At 39.9% G+C, this 15,920-nt stretch overlaps 1 protein-coding gene and 1 pseudogene across 1 annotated transcript; one reads left to right on the top strand and one right to left on the bottom strand.

Annotated features, from left to right (window-relative positions):
* Nucleotides 1-4,785: 4,785 nt before the first annotated feature.
* LOC122484273 lies at nucleotides 4,786-11,830 on the top strand (annotated as a pseudogene).
* On the bottom strand, nucleotides 10,341-11,291 carry LOC122482601 (olfactory receptor 52H1-like). Its single transcript, XM_043578911.1, has one exon. It carries the CDS (start codon nucleotides 11,286-11,288, stop codon nucleotides 10,341-10,343), a length of 948 nt encoding a protein of 315 aa, XP_043434846.1. The 5' UTR covers nucleotides 11,289-11,291.
* Nucleotides 11,831-15,920: the final 4,090 nt, after the last annotated feature.

The following is a 15,920-nucleotide window of genomic DNA, read 5'->3' on the forward strand; positions in this document are numbered from 1 at the left end:
TGCTGTATGCAAGGTACTTTGCACGTTGTTTGGGACATTACAGGACAATTGCTTTTCAATTGTTTTATTTTATTCTAGTAACTGTGTAACAGAGGCTGTGGATGCAGATATGGCCAAAGCATTTTTTTTTTTACTGTACTCAGGGAGAACACCGATTCCTGGGGAAGCAGGCAATTCCAGGACAGAGTGATGAGATAATATGACCTGAAAAGGCACTGGGAGCTGTGAGGACACAGAGGAGGGTGCTGATATAATTAAAGGAGAGAACAAGATGGTGAAGAATTTTACGTTCGAGCTGTGTTTTCAAGGAAAACCAGGCAAATCATGGGATGGGATGAAAACCGTGCTAGTCAGAGTGAACATTGTTTCAAATGTGCAGCAGCAGGTGAGAACATGGTGAGAGTGGAGAAACAGCTGGAAGTGGGTGAGGCTTAGAGGGATCTGGGAGATCACAAGAGCTTGGAGAGGGCAGCAAGAAACTGCCCCTTGTGTTCCAGAGCTTAGATCTTATTCTCAAGGCTACGGGATGAAGGGGTTCATGGAGGGTTTTGCTTGGGAGATAACAGAATAAAATTGATACAGGAAAGTCCATGGACTTACTGGTGGACTAGAGCAAGATGCACTTGGAATGAAGCTTTAAAGGAGCAAACTTAGTCTGAGGATTTTCACTGGAGTCCAGGCAGAGATGAGGAGGAGCTAGGTGGGCTGAGAGGACACAAGAATGAATTAAATAATGCCGCCTCCAGAGCCGGGGCTCAAATGAGGCTAGGGAGGTGTGGAGGATGCAAATGTTAAGGCTGAATTCACTCTCAAGGTCTTAGGTGTTCTCTTAAATTTTCTGCCCCAGGCACTTCGATGCGGCTCAAGGTCTTCTTGCCAGTTCAGCAGGAAAGGAGTGAAGTATTTTCTTGACTCATTTGTCCCTGTCTGCAGTTTAAGGGGAGGCAGGAGCAGGAACCAAGTCCCAGCGGTCACTCCCTCGGCCTTATCCATGAGCAATACATGATCCTAGGCTCATTCTGCCTTTTATGCAGTGGGAGTCTCCCTTCTGTTGAGGAAATGGATGGAAGTTGACCGAGCTAGGTGGTGCAGCTAACAGGTGGACCGTTGCTGGTGAACTTGGACACAGACAAGTAGCAGTTACTGTAATCACTTGCATTGCCAGAAGCCATTCCTGTGTCTGTGGACTGGCCACATGAACCAGAGGTTAAAGGAAGCAAGTATTCAGTGTACGTTTTTGACTACCCTTCCTCAGGATCTTCATTCTCTGGATCTGCATTTCCCCTCTGCTCTCCTTGTAGCAATTTCTCCCTACCTCTAGGCTCAGCCTCCTCTTGCTCTTTCCAAGAGTAATAATAACACCTGTACCTTGCTCTCTGAGCCTCCCACAGTGATATTTTAGATGGTCTCATTCTAGTTTGTTACTCACAGGAGAGAGCACGATGAGGACACCAGCTGTCCACCCCAGAAGGAGACGGTCTCTTAACAGGGTCTATTTGAAGAGACTGTTCTGATCTTTTAAGCCCTAGGTGGGACTCCAGATCTGAGCTGTGCCTGAGTAGGTGGTCTGGGGAAAGGGAGCTCTTGATAGATCAAGGAAGTAATGGCTTCTATGGTTGCTCCTCAAATCTTATCCTCTGTGGGTGGCTAAACCCTGACTTTGACTTATTGGTTGCCTGTCTATGAAGTCTGGGCTCACGCCCACAGCTTCTTCCATTTTAAAAGCATGAAACACCACATGAGACATGTTGTTTTGTTCAGCAAGTCAATCTTTGTAAGTAAGGAAAATGGTCTGATTTTTAACATTGAATAATATTAGGAAGATATCTTTATATGAAGTAAAGAACAAATGTATTATGTATTGCTCTATACACACCTCTTTTCTTCGGTAAATGTAATTCGCTATTCTTTTCCATGCCAATTTATGGTGCCAATGAATATTTCAAGTGATGGTAATCAAAACCAGACTTACCAGCTTATTTTAAACAGTCCAAGGGCAACTATAGATGGGTCATTGGCCTGAAGCTATCCCAACAGAATGTTAGATTACTGTGGATTAGAAGGGATTTTGGGGGGGCGCCTGGGTGGCGCAGTCGGTTAAGCGTCCGACTTCAGCCAGGTCACGATCTCGCGGTCCGTGAGTTCGAGCCCTGCGTCGGGCTCTGGGCTGATGGCTCAGAGCCTGGAGCCTGTTTCCGATTCTGTGTCTCCCTCTCTCTCTGCCCCTCCCCCATTCATGCTCTGTCTCTCTCTGTCCCAAAAATAAATAAAAAAAAAAAAAAAGAAGAAGGGATTTTGGGAAAATCCTCTAAAGATGGAAGATATAGGGGTGCCTGGGTGACTCAGTCAGTTAAGCTTCCTACTTTGGCTCAGGTGATCTCACGGTAGGTGAGTTCACACCCTCATCACGCCCTGCACTGACAGCTCTGAGCCTGGAGCCTGCTTTGGATTCTGTCTCCCTCTCTCTCTGCCCCTACCTCTTTCTCTCTCTCTCTCTCTCTCTCTCAAAAATAAATAAACGTTTAAAAATTTTAAAGGTGGAAGACATAAATAACTTAAAAAAATTTTTTTATGTTTATTTATTTTTGAAAGACAGTGTGAGTGGGGGAGGGGTACACACACACACACACACACACACACACACACACAGAATCCAAAGCAGGCCCCAAGCTGTCAGCACAGATCCTGACACGGGGCTCAAACCCATGGATCACGAGATCATGACCGGAGCCGAAGTCAGACACTTAACCGACTGAGCCACCCAGGCGCCCCCAAATCAAATAACTTTTAATGAAAGCTTGCACTTTTAGTGCTCTCTTTAATAACAACAAAACGACTTCATCAAATTATTGTCATATATTTTACAATAGTAAAACAATATACTTTTCCATATAATAGAAAATAGAAACTATCAAGACAAAACAAAAATAAAATAAAATCAACTATTAGTTTACTACATGGATATAACAATAATTATTTCCATGTTTTATCCCTCAGAAATCCTATCTATGAAAATATGTATTTTTATGTACCATTGATATTGTTCAACAATGACGTTAAGCATAAGCATTTTGTGAACTTTTTAAAATTTAATATCAAGTGGCAAATATTAAGTGTGATTCATTTTTTAAATAAAACTAATTCAGCTATCTTTGTGTATAAGCTGATATTTCCTGACGCAGAATGAGAAGGTTTTTCTTTGTTAACAAGAAAATTAATTTTGTTTTTTAATGAAAATTAACTTGCTTTTTAGTGAAGATTTTAGGCTATTCAAAATGAGGGCGGGATTGGACATTTTATTTTGACTTTCTTTAAGGAGTATAGTATATTCCATTATCTCTTACCATTTCAGTGATCAAACCCATTTAGTACAAGGTGGAGGGTTACTGAAAAATCTCTGGGAAGAGAGCTTTGAGGAAAGTCAACTGCATTACAATCCCTGAAGGATAGAACTTTCTTGTTTACTAGTTTTATTCAAATTCAGTGCTTGCACCATATGAAATAAAACGTGAAGGAATTAAAAACCAACTAAGAAAGGAATGATCCAATCTATTTTTTTCTAATTTTTTTTTTAATGTTTCTTCACTTCTTGAGAGACAGAGACAGAGTGTGTGCAGGGCAGGGGAAGAGAGAGAGGGAGACACAGAATCCAAAGCAGGCTCCAGGCTCTGAGCTGTCAGCACAGAGCCTGATGCAGGGCTTGAACTCACGAACCTGAGCCGAGCTGGATGCTTAACTGACTGAGCCACCCAGATGCCCCCCCCCTTTTCTTTTATCAAATCTATTTTTAAAGGAGTTTAAATAAGAAGTGGTTGGTAGTGGCATCCAGTTACTTCTATGATTTCTGTTTTTAATTTCCTCAAGCTACTTATTTCTGATCACATTTCTTTGAAGTAATGAAGGTAGGATGTATTAACAAAGAAAACTGAGATAGAAACAATGTTTTGAATAATCTGGGTGAAAGCCTCATCCTGAGTTTCAGAAAAGTACTATGCTGTAAACAACTCCATCTATTCTCAAGTAGCAGCATCCCCACCTGTAATGATGGTGGTTCGTAATTTAATAAAATCTTTCACTATTGAAACTTCACAACAAAGGATATCTGTAATCAATGGTTAGTAATTTATTTAACAAACACAAAACCCCTTTACTGGCACCGTGCTTGTATAAACTATACCCTGATACACAGAATTTCTATTTTACAGGCTTTGAACTCCTTTTCCCTTTTATGAACATGGAGCTATCTCTATACATATTGTAGGTTATTAACAGATGTTTAGTTGATCAATAGATCAATGGGTGATTAGGTAAATATGTGTGCCAGGTAACAGGATTGTTGTTTAACTAGTTCAATCAGAAAAAAAAACTCTTGTTTTTATTTGGTTTTTAATATTCTTTAAAAAACTTTATAATTTTCTTCCATTTCTTAAAATATTTAGTCAGAGACTACAAATTATTATTACAAGTTTTAAAATTTTGTATGACCATCATTTTTCATTTATGACCATTGTGTGAGAAAACAGTACCAAGCTCAGGATTTTCCTCAGAAGCATCTTTATGAAATTCTTTGATCTTACTTTGAATTTTTAGAACCTTTCTCCACAATGTAGAATACTACACACAATTAGGTCTGCGTCAGAGAAAACTTACTAACGGAAATTTTACATAGCAGATGTCTGAGTCCATTAACTAATAAATATATGCTAGTTGATTGTGAAGGGCTAGCTCTCAAACTTTCTTTCTCCTTACAGACAAGTGATGAAGGTTCCATACCATAATTCAGGCATGGTTGATCCCAATGACTCCACTGTCAATTATGATATGTTTGTCCTCAATGGCATCCCTGGCCTGAAGGAGCTTCACATGTGGATCTCCATCGCCTTCTGCCTGATGTACCTGGTGGCTGTGTCAGGAAATGTTATCCTGATCTGTGTAGTGGCAGAGGAGCACAGTCTTCATGAACCTATGTACCTCTTCCTCTCTGTGTTGGGTTTTTGGGATCTGATTCTATCCACATCCACAGCACCCAAAGCCCTGAGCATCTTCTGATTTGATGATGTGGACATCTCTTTTGGTGGCTGTATAACCCAGCTCTTCTTTATGCATTTTGCCTTTGTGGTGGAATCAGGCATTCTCTTGGCCATGGCTTTTGATCGCTATGTGGCCATCTGCTACCCACGGAGGTACACCATCATTCTTAGCCATGGTGTCATCGGCAAAATAGGGCATGTTGTAGTGCTCAGGAGTTTTGCAACTGTTTGCCCCGTTATCTTTTAGTGAGGCACCTGCCCTTCTGCCAGACAAACATCATTGCCCACACGTTCTGTGAACACATGGGGCTGCTTAAGTTGGCTTATGCTGATATCACCGTCAACATTTGGTATGGAATCTCTGTGCCATTACTCAGTGTAACGCTAGATATGGTGACAATAGTCGTCTCCTATAGGCTCATTCTCCAGGCGGTCTTCAGGCTGCCATCCCATGATGTGCAGATGAAAACACTCAGCACCTGTGGTTCCCATGTCTGTGTCATCCTCATGTTCTACCTTCCTGGGATTTTCACTGTCATTACTCAGCACTTTGGCCGAAAAATCCCTAAGCATGTCCACATCCTGTTGGCTGATCTCTATGTTCTCGTTCCCCCCGTGATGAACCCAATTATCTATGGAGTAAAGACCAAACAGATTTGTGAAAGAGTGGCCCTTGTGTTTTCTTCAAAAAGGAAGCATTGCTAAGGATGATTGGCTCTCATTGTGATTTTTTAAAGGTGAGGAGGAAGGATCCTATTTAAAAAAGCGGACAGATAAGTTGTCATTTAGGATAGATTCTACCTGCTATGGAATTAGTTTTTTTTTTTCATTCAATAGAAATGACCCAAATTGTATGAGTCCCTTATTTCAAAGGTAAACAGGTTCTTGAAAACCTGTGTATTCATAGGCATAAAACTACTATTTTAAATGTCTATAGGGTTCTTCACTATTTACTAGTAACATTTCTATTTCTATCAAACAAAAATAAGATTCATAGAATACATCTCTATGTGTCCTTCCCAACTGCTATATTAAATACAAATGAGAGTGAACAGGGGCGCCTGGGTCCCTCAGTTGGTTAAGCCTCTGACTTTGGCTCAGGTCATGATCTCACCATGATTCCTAAGTTCAAGCCCTACATTGGACTCTCTGCTGTCGATGCAGAGCCTGCTTTGGATCCTCTGTCTCCCTCTCTCTCTGCCCCTCCCTCACTCTCAATCTTCCACTGTCTCAAAATGAATAAACATTAAAGAAAACAAACTAGAGTGCACACCTTAAATAAGGGAAATGTTGAGGTTCCCTCTTCTATCTCATTTTATTAACAAAAGAACACCTTCACAATCTCATTACACAAATGGAAATATTTGATGATGCAATCTGCACAAAGGAAATCTTTACTGCTGTGAGTATGTGATTTAGGAAGGGGAAAAAGGACAAGGCAATTAAGTGTTTGGAAACACGAACTGCCTTGGATGCTGGGTGTCCTGTGCAACCCTTCTAATCTGCACTGGAGTAACCCTCTTTTCAGACTCCTTAACATCTATCTCACAGGGTTGTGGTATGAAGAGCCAAAGAGAAACTGAACACTAGAGCACTTTAGAAATTATAAAATGCTATACAAATGTGTTGTGTCACTGCCGTTAATGGCATTAAGTTCCCTGGTTTGAGCTTTCACCCTGCTTATGGCCAAAGGTTAAGAACAAAACAAAGCAAAAAACCCCCGTCCTTTGTCTGCAGCAAAGTCCTTCTATCTCCTGCCTCCCTTCTTTTCCCAGCAGGGTGAATCTAGCCACAGGGAGGTGTCCTCTCAAGGCTTGTCCCTATCAGAGGTGCACCACCCACTTCTGATGGGGGACGACGACAGACACTATTCAGCTACTCAGGCTGCACTGTCCCTATTCCAGGCAGTGTGGGCTGGCTTCCTACTTCCTTCAGAAGCCCGTCTAGGAATTTTCAAGGAAATTCTACCTTGCTCCAGAACCACAGAACTTCCTTCTCAGCTGTCTGCTCATATTCCTGGCGTATTGTGGGTATAGAGAAAGTATTTTTGTTTTTCCTGAGCTGGGTTTTCTGAAGAACTTTTGCCAAAATCTTGGCATCCTGGGCTAAGAGCAAGTCTTGGGAAGTTAATTTACAATAGTGCGATAACTACAGATAGAAAACTCCAGAGAGATTTAGCTAATTGCAGAAGTACAAAGACATGGCTGGGTTTAGAGCTGAAGATGAGTGTCTCATCTTTTCCCTGGAGAGATTTATTCCTCATCAGTCTCTCAGGAAACTTTCCCCCAAAAGAGGGGAGGAGACAAGGAGAGGAAAAATAGTCTCTCCGGCTTCTACAAGCAGAGAAAATACATTTTTCTTTAATCTTAGATTTTGCACATATAGGACATTTGTATGTGTAGGACATGTGACCTAGCCTTCATTGTAAAGCCCTACTGGTAAGAATCAAATATGGGGAACCACAGAGTTATTTGCTCTTTACGTAAATAATGATCATCTGTCCCTGATCGAGAACACTTTGCCTGTGCATTCAGAACAAAGTTGATAACGTGAGTATTTAAAAGGCAACACATGATTGGGGCACCTGGTGACTCAGTCAGTTAAGTGTCAGACTTTGGCTCAGGTCATGATCTCACAGTTCATGGGTTCAAGCCCTGTGTCAGGCTCCGTGATGACAGCTCAGAGCCGAGAGCCTGCTTCAGATTCTGTGTCTCCCTCTCTCTCTGCCCCTCCCCTGCTCATGCTCTGTCTCTCTCTCTCTCTCTCTCTCTCTCTCTCTCTCTCTCAAAAATAAATAAACATGAAAAAAAAAGCCACACATGCTCAGTCCAAACTTCCAGTATAAATGGTCTTCTACTTCCACAATACTCAACCATGTAATCAACCAGGTAAGTCTTGGCTGGCTGCTGTCCCTGTGCCTGTCCCTGTCCCTGTCTCTCCTCCCCATTCTATTCCTGTAGCCTGGGTGGCTCAGTTGGTTGAGCATCTGACTTTGGCTCAGGTCATGATCTTGCGGTTCCTGAGTTCAACCCCGCATCGGGCTCTGTGCTGACATCTTGGAGCCTGGAGCCTGCTTCAGATTCTGTGTCTCCCTCACTCTCTGACCCTTCCCCTCTTGAGCTCTGTCTCTGTCTTTCTCTCTCTCTGTCTCTCAAAAATAAATAAATATTTAAAAAAAATAAGAAATCAGACAGATTTATTAGCTTTATACTCATCATTTATTATTTATATGATGCTGAGCATATTATTTAACTTTTTTATTAAGGTAAGATTCACATCACATAAAATTCTCCATCTCAACCATTTACAGTGTGTCATTTAGTGACTTTTAGTGCATTTACAATGTTGTGCAAGCATCACCACCATCTAATTCCAGAACATTTTTATCACCCTGAACAGAAACCACGTTCTCACGAAGAAGTTAGTCTTTATCTCACCTTCCCTCAGTCACCTCGCCGCTACTAACTGACTTTCTGTCTCTATGGATTTGGCTATTCTGGACTTTTGACATAAATGGAATCATATGATACAGAAGTAGTCTTCTGTGTCTAGCTACTTTCACTTTGCATAGTGTTTTCAAGGTTCATCTGTGTTATATTATGTATCACAACTTCATTCCTTTTTATGACTGACAAAGGACCCATTGTTCAGATTGAATGCATTTGTTTTATCCATTCATCAGTTGATATGCATTTGATATGAGTTGTTTCCATTTTGGGGGCTAATGTAAATAATGCCACTATAACATTTATTTACAAGTTTTGGGTTAAACATCTGTTTTCAATTCTTTTTGGTTTATACCGAAGAGTAGGAATGGTTCATTTGATAATTCTACATTTATCTTTTTGAGGAACTGCCAATCTCTATTCTACAGAGGCTGCACCATTTTACATTCTCACTAGCAATGCATTAGGGTTCCAATTTCTCCGCATCCTCACCAACATGTTATTTCTCATTTTTAAGAAATTACAGTCATCCTGGTGGGGGTGAAATAGAACAATAAGAAGGAATTGAAAAACTATTTCCTTTCACTCCCTTTCCTACCCAAGTTCAAGCTCAGCTTCAGATTCCAGAGGAAATAGTATGTGTGAAAGTCCAGAAGGAAGGAGAATAGAGTTTGAAAAAGCATAAGATACACAGGGTGATTATAGCATGAGGTGGATGTAAGGAGGAAAGGGGAGAGGAAAGGGGAGAGGAAAGGGGAGAGGAAAGGGGAGAGGAAAGGGGAGAGGTGGTCAGCGAACACCATGCAAAAACTGGTTAGCACCAACAATGCTGTAAAAGGCTTTGAAGATATATTAGGGCATCTGAGTTTTCTTCCAAGAAAAATGGGCAACCTGAATGATTTTTTTTTGAGAGAGAGAGAGAAAGCGTGCGCATGCACACTAGAGCATGGGTGGAAGGGGGCGTGAGGGGAGAAAGAGAGAGAGAAGGAGAGAGAGAGAATCCCAAGCAGGCTCTGTGCTGACATGGGCCTTGATCTGTGAGATCATGACCTGAGCCAAAACCAAGAGTTGGTTGCTTAACCCAATGAGTTACCCAGGTGTCCCGTGAATCATTTTTAACTAGAGGATTGACATAATCTAATTGGGGTTTAGTAAGAATATTCTAGTTTCTGAGTAAAAAATGGATGGGAAAGAGAATAATTTGTAGTTAGCAAATTCCAAATGGGGCTGTTGAAAAGATTCAGGACACACACAGAGAAAGAGGTAATCATATTTTAATGTGAAACATGTGAGTGAATTTAAAGGATATTCAGAAGACATAATCAATAAGTGAATTTTGGTTCATGTTTATTGTGAAGTTTCAGTTGGATAACGAGGAGGAGCTACCAAATACAGAGTTGGCTATGTAGGATAGAGAAAGAATTGGGAGTAGAGCTTTAGATGTGGGAATTTTCAGCATGCAGATGCTTATTGAATTTATGAGCTTACTGAGTGGTAAACAACCTATGAATAAAGTACTATTTTTTCTTTTCTTTCCTTTTCAAAATGTATTTAAAGAGGACACTGAAACAGGATAAAAGGACCAAAGGAAGTGTAAACCTATCTTGCATGTATGTTTTTGATCGTAGAAAATTAGGATACTTCCATCTGATATCTGCCATTTTCTAGGGACTTGAAAAATCCTTACCTTTCTTAATGTAATTCTACCAATGATTTTCTCCAACAGAATTAAGGTCTTGAAATTCATGGGAATTGAATCCATATTGGAGGGCTTCCTGCTACTGATTTACACAAGAAATTCTATTAAATCAATACGATTACTTGACTTTTCATAATTTTTCCTCTCCGTGTTCTCAGCCAGGGGTTACTTCATCCCTTTAGGAAAGAGTAGGAGGATGACCTTGTCCCTGATCTGCTTGGTTTTTACACCATAAATGATGGGATTGAGTGCAGGAGGGATTGCCACATAGAGGTTGGCAAATATGATGTGAAAGGTGCGAGAGATATTGTGTCCGAAGCGATGAGTGAGGACAGAGAATATGGCTGGTGTGTAGAATATGAGAATGACACAGACATGGGAACCGCAGGTGCTGAGGGCTTTCTGGCGGGCATCTCTGGATGGAAGATGGAAAACAGCATGAAGGATGAGAGCATAGGAAATACCAATGAGGACCAGGTCTGAGATAATAGTCATCACAGGCACAGCAAAACCATACCAGATGTTGATGGAGATGTCAGCACAGGCAAGTCGGGCAACCCCTATATGTTCACAGTATGTGTGAGGGATGATACGTGACTTGCAGAAGGGCAAACGCTTCACCAGGAAAACAACAGGCAAAATGACACCAAAGCTCCGACCCACAATGCCCACCATGATCTTGACAATTGTCCTTGGTGTCAAAACACTTGTGTATCTCAAAGGGCAGCAAATGGCCATGTAACGGTCAAATGCCATGCCCAACAAAATGGCGGAGTCCAGAAAAAAGCTGAAGTGAAGAAAGAACAACTGGGTAAGGCAACCAGGAAAAGTGATTTTCTGAGCTTTCAACCAGAATATACCAAGTGTTTTGGGGACACACGTGGTGCATAATACGAGGTCTGCAGAGGCCAACATGGAGAGAAAGAAGAACATGGGTTCGTGGAGGCTGTGGTCCACAGTGATGAGGTAAAGAAGGATGCCATTACCAGCAAGGGCCACCAGATAGATAGTGAAGAAAGGAATCCCAATCCAGATGTGGAATTGCTCCAGCCCTGGGATCCCCACCAAAATGAAAGAGCCTGGATTGAAACTTGTCAGATTCAATGTGGCCATCGTAGTAACTGTAATTCCTTGAAGACAAAATGTAATTTTTTTTCCTAGAACTGAGTGGCCATAAATTCCCTTTAAGTCTTTTCCAGAACTAAGATCCTTTCATTCCCAACACATAACAAACACTAAGGCAAACACAACCTACTTCTTGTCACAATCTCTGTAGCATTTACCAAAGGCTGCCAAGAGACATCAACTAAACCAATAATCCCTACCTATAGACATTATCATAATGATATTGTTACTATATTGGGACTATGTCCCACCAGATCCATGACCTGGGATCATTACTGGCCCCTTGTTGTCAACTAAAGTTCCAAGTTCAGTCTGAAATTTCTCAAAGCTGTAAGTATTAAATATCCTACCTGGCATAAGTCTCAGTAACATCTTACTGAGGTATCCATTCAAAGAAATAACAGGGGTCAGGTGTGAATTAGCAAATCTGCATTCCTTATTGCCAGTGCATCATTAGGACTCTGGCAAACCAGCCTACTACTGCCTATTTGCCCCACTTCTTCAATATCTGGAGGAAAATTTTCACCTAAATATTCTTCTGTCAATTCAACAATTCTCAACAACTCATTATTTTTTCACCTGCCAACTTCCTGACCAGCTACCTTATTCTTTCATTACATCATTCTCCCACCACTGGAGCATGGTGATCTGAGGGTTGACGGGGGCTCTTCTTCCTCTTTCAGTCCCCATGTCTCATCTGCCAGCTCTTCTGATCCTCTTTAAAATCCCTGTTTGATCTGCCTACTCCACTTCTTCTCCACTTCCTCACCTAATCGCTTCAAATCATTAATCATTAATCACTTATTGGAGCCATGCAATAAGACATCCATCCCATTCTTTCAGTATTTTGCAAGCCTTTTTCTTTATCTCATGCTTCCAGATTTCTCTCTTAAAATATGAAATTCTTAAGACACTCACAACCTTATTTAAAAATTTGTAACTGGCATTACACCTACAGAATATACTTTATCTCCTGCTTGGGAGGCAATAGTTTCCTTTCATATTTTAGTTCTACCTATGTGAATGTGTCTCTCATTCTTCCCTACAAGGCATCCATATAGGCTTCCATAGATTTCTCCATCATTCCTACATCTCATTGCTTGGATTGCTGCCTTTTCTATCAGTGCAATATTGTCTTCTGTCAACATGTGTAAATTCTATTCCTTGCTCCTGATCCTTACAAGCACTAATGTCTCCAGGAAACCTTCTCCAGTAATCCTAAACCATGCAGTCCATTCCCCTGCTTACAAAATCACAGCTCTTAATCATTTTACCAAAAAAAAAATCAGATAGCTGTATTGAATTTTACATGATTTTCCTGGATTCTCTTTCCTAGATATATGAGCATCCTCTGTTAATGATTGGGAATCCCTCTCGAGGACAAATTTTCTGTTCTCATGTTTCTCTTCCAGAGTAAAAGAAGGCAAGATTTCACATAGAATAACCATTCTTACAATCTAAGGAATAAAAACTGTTATTCCATTGTTTACTTATTTTTTCACTGTGTCCTCTTTGGGCCAGAAAGTATTGAATATATATATCTGTGTACACACACACACACACACACACACACACACAAATATCCTTGGCTTATTTTTGCTTCCACCATCTTCAAAGACAATAAAAGTGGATTGACTGTTTTTTCAAATCTCATTCTAACCTCTGTAGTCACATCTCTGTCTCTCTCTACAAACTTTTCTGTCTCCCTTTTCTACTTATAAGACCACTGCAATTACATCAGACTCACTCAGATAATCCAGTATAATATCCCTATTTTAAAGTCAAGTGATTAGCAACCATAAATCTCCTTTGACATATAAATAACTTACGAGCAGGTTCTAGGGGTTAGGGTATGCATATCTTTGCAGAGCCATTCATTAGCTACCATAACCTTTTTCTGGATCTTCCCCATCTGTCTCCCCAAGACCCCTACCACAATTACCACATTCAGATAATACTCACAGACACCTTATTCTGATGTTAGAAAACCAATAAAGGGTTTGAAGAGGATAAACTAAAGATGAGAACAGAAAGGTGCAGGAGGTAACACCATTGGGGAGGACATGTAAAAAGAAAGAAGCATACCTAGATGAGAGGTGAGGCATGGGAACAAAGAAATTTAATTCCACCCAGGAAAGACAGACACACCTGCACAGCATAACTTTTTATTTCTCATTGTTTTTCTCAGGGGATGGAAAGACTTCAAAGTGAGGGCTCTGAAATATAGGGGGACTCCAGGGACTCCAGTCAACAGTGAATACTATTAGGATTAGTGCGTAAATGTTTACATTAATATTTTCCTGATCTAGAAATGACATCATATATAAACATGCTTTGATTCAGAGTTTTAGATAGAGAGGAGAAACCAGGAAGTGCTAGAATTCCTGTGTAGACTAGTCATTCACAGATACTCAAAAAATAATTTTTGAAAGAAAAAACAAATTAAAATAGCTAGGCTCCTGGTTCTGACTGGGGAGAATGGTGTGATAATAACCCTTTAAATTCTGGATCCCAAATGTTTATGTGAATGTTTGGAGAAAATACAGTAGACTGGTTAGGGATGTGGGTAAGTTCTGATCATATGGTTGTAGATATAAACATCACCTTTTAGCCCATTGGATAGGGCTTTCCGGTTTCTAGTTGTAACTGCATTGAGGTAGTTCTTAGCCTGAAGAAATTCTGACTTCTGAACAAGAAGAGTTAAACTTTTGCATAAACCACTTCCTCAGGTCATTGCAGACTATTCAATGTTTACCATAGGGCTGGAGATGTATCATTAATGTTCAGAGGCTTATTGCAGAAACCTTAAAGTTCTTCTTGAAACAGCTTTCTCTCACTTCCCTTGTTTTCTTTCATTGTATTGATTCTATTAAATGCATCGCTAAAAAGAACTACTTCTAGTCTTAGTGTCTTACATCTTTCACATTTGAATTGTCTTGTGTAACAGTATAATAAACATATAGGGAAGAGCAAGCTTTGCATACTACAGAAAAAGCTGAAGTTACATTGTAATTTTGTGGTGCTAACTAAGCTCTCCATTTCACTGAATCAGATAAAAATAACAAGTTCAGAATACCTTCAGGGAAAATAGACCAGCTATTAAAGGTTGTAAAGCTGGGTGTATCAACTGTGACACACAAAAATGGGTAAAGTAACTTCCTGCTTCCCTAAAGATATACTCTTTTGTCTCTGCTGTGTCCCCCGAGTGCTTGCAGATCTCTCAGCAACTTACATGAAATTGACTTTCTCTCATCTCAACCAGTCAGAGTGGAAATTCTGTAGCAAAAAATCAAATTGAGCACACAGGGACACCAACCTGGTTCATTCCAACAATATAGAAAAAGAAATTTAACATTTTAAATTAAAAACACATGGTATACATAAAAACTCCATTTAAAAAATCAAAGTAAAATAGTAGCACTTTGAAACATTTTAAAACTATCCTGCTGTATCCAAGAAGAGCCTAAGGGAGACAGGACAACTCAATATAATGAGGTTTCCTGGACAGGACTCTGGGTCAGAAAAAGGACATCAATTAAATCTAGAGAAATCTACTATGGCTGTTTGTACTAAACTCTCCTTCGTCTCTGACCTAGGATTCCTGTGTCTTCCACCAGCCACCATGAAATGAATAACTTGTTAGTTTGCAAGTAGAAGAAAATTTCATACTCCTCACAGTTCTTGACACAGAAAATTTGGGAATATAAAATAAATATACTCTGAGTGGAAAAACAGGTAAACAAAATATCCCTAAGAAACAGTGACTCACAGACATCAAAACTATCTTTACTATTGTCTGTCCTCTTTATTAAGCCATCAATATTATAATTCTTTGGAACAAACAAATGTAATTATAAAATGACTTGTTGAAAATGGAGCAGATATATACCATTCTAGAATGCTATATCACGATAAGTAGTGTTAAGTTACAGCTCTTACTTTTTTTTTTTTAATTTTTAAAAATGTTTATTTATTTATTTTGAGAGAGAGAGAGAAAAAGCAGGGGAGGGGCAGAGAGAGAGGGAGAGAGAGAATCCTAAGCAGGCTCCACACAGTTGGCACAAGTCTGATGCGGGACTCAAACTCATGAACACTGAGATCATGACCTAAGCCAAAACCAAGAGTCTGATGCTCAACTGACTGAGCCACCCAGGTGCCCCTTGAGTTACAACTCTTTCTGATAAACATGAGTTACTTCCTGAAGTTACAAAACATGTAGTAAATGCTCAAAAGATGTTTAACTATTATTATTGGTTCTTGTATATAATAAAGAATATATATGTATGTATATACAGGATACATATACATATATGTACATACACATACGTGTACACATATGTACATACGTGTATGTACATATACATATATGTATATACAGGCTTTTGCCACTTTTATTCAACAGCGTACTGGAGGTCTTAGCCAAGGAAATTAGGCAAAAATAAAAAATAAAAGGCATCTAGATTGGAAGAGAATAAGTAAAACTATCTCAGTTTATAGAGGACCTGACCTTGATATAGAAATTCCTAAGGAATCCACTAAAAATAATTATTAGAACTAGCAAATGAGTTTATCAAGGTTGTAGGTCAATATACAATATTTAAGATCAATATACAAAATTGT

Source organism: Prionailurus bengalensis, chromosome D1, assembly GCF_016509475.1.
Source record: "Prionailurus bengalensis isolate Pbe53 chromosome D1, Fcat_Pben_1.1_paternal_pri, whole genome shotgun sequence".
Lineage (NCBI taxonomy): Eukaryota > Metazoa > Chordata > Mammalia > Carnivora > Felidae > Prionailurus > Prionailurus bengalensis.

Coding starts and splice junctions, on each gene's coding strand:
- LOC122482601 (XM_043578911.1), bottom strand. CDS start 11,288: ATGGCCACATTGAATCTGACAAGTTTCAATCCAGGCTCTTTCATTTTG.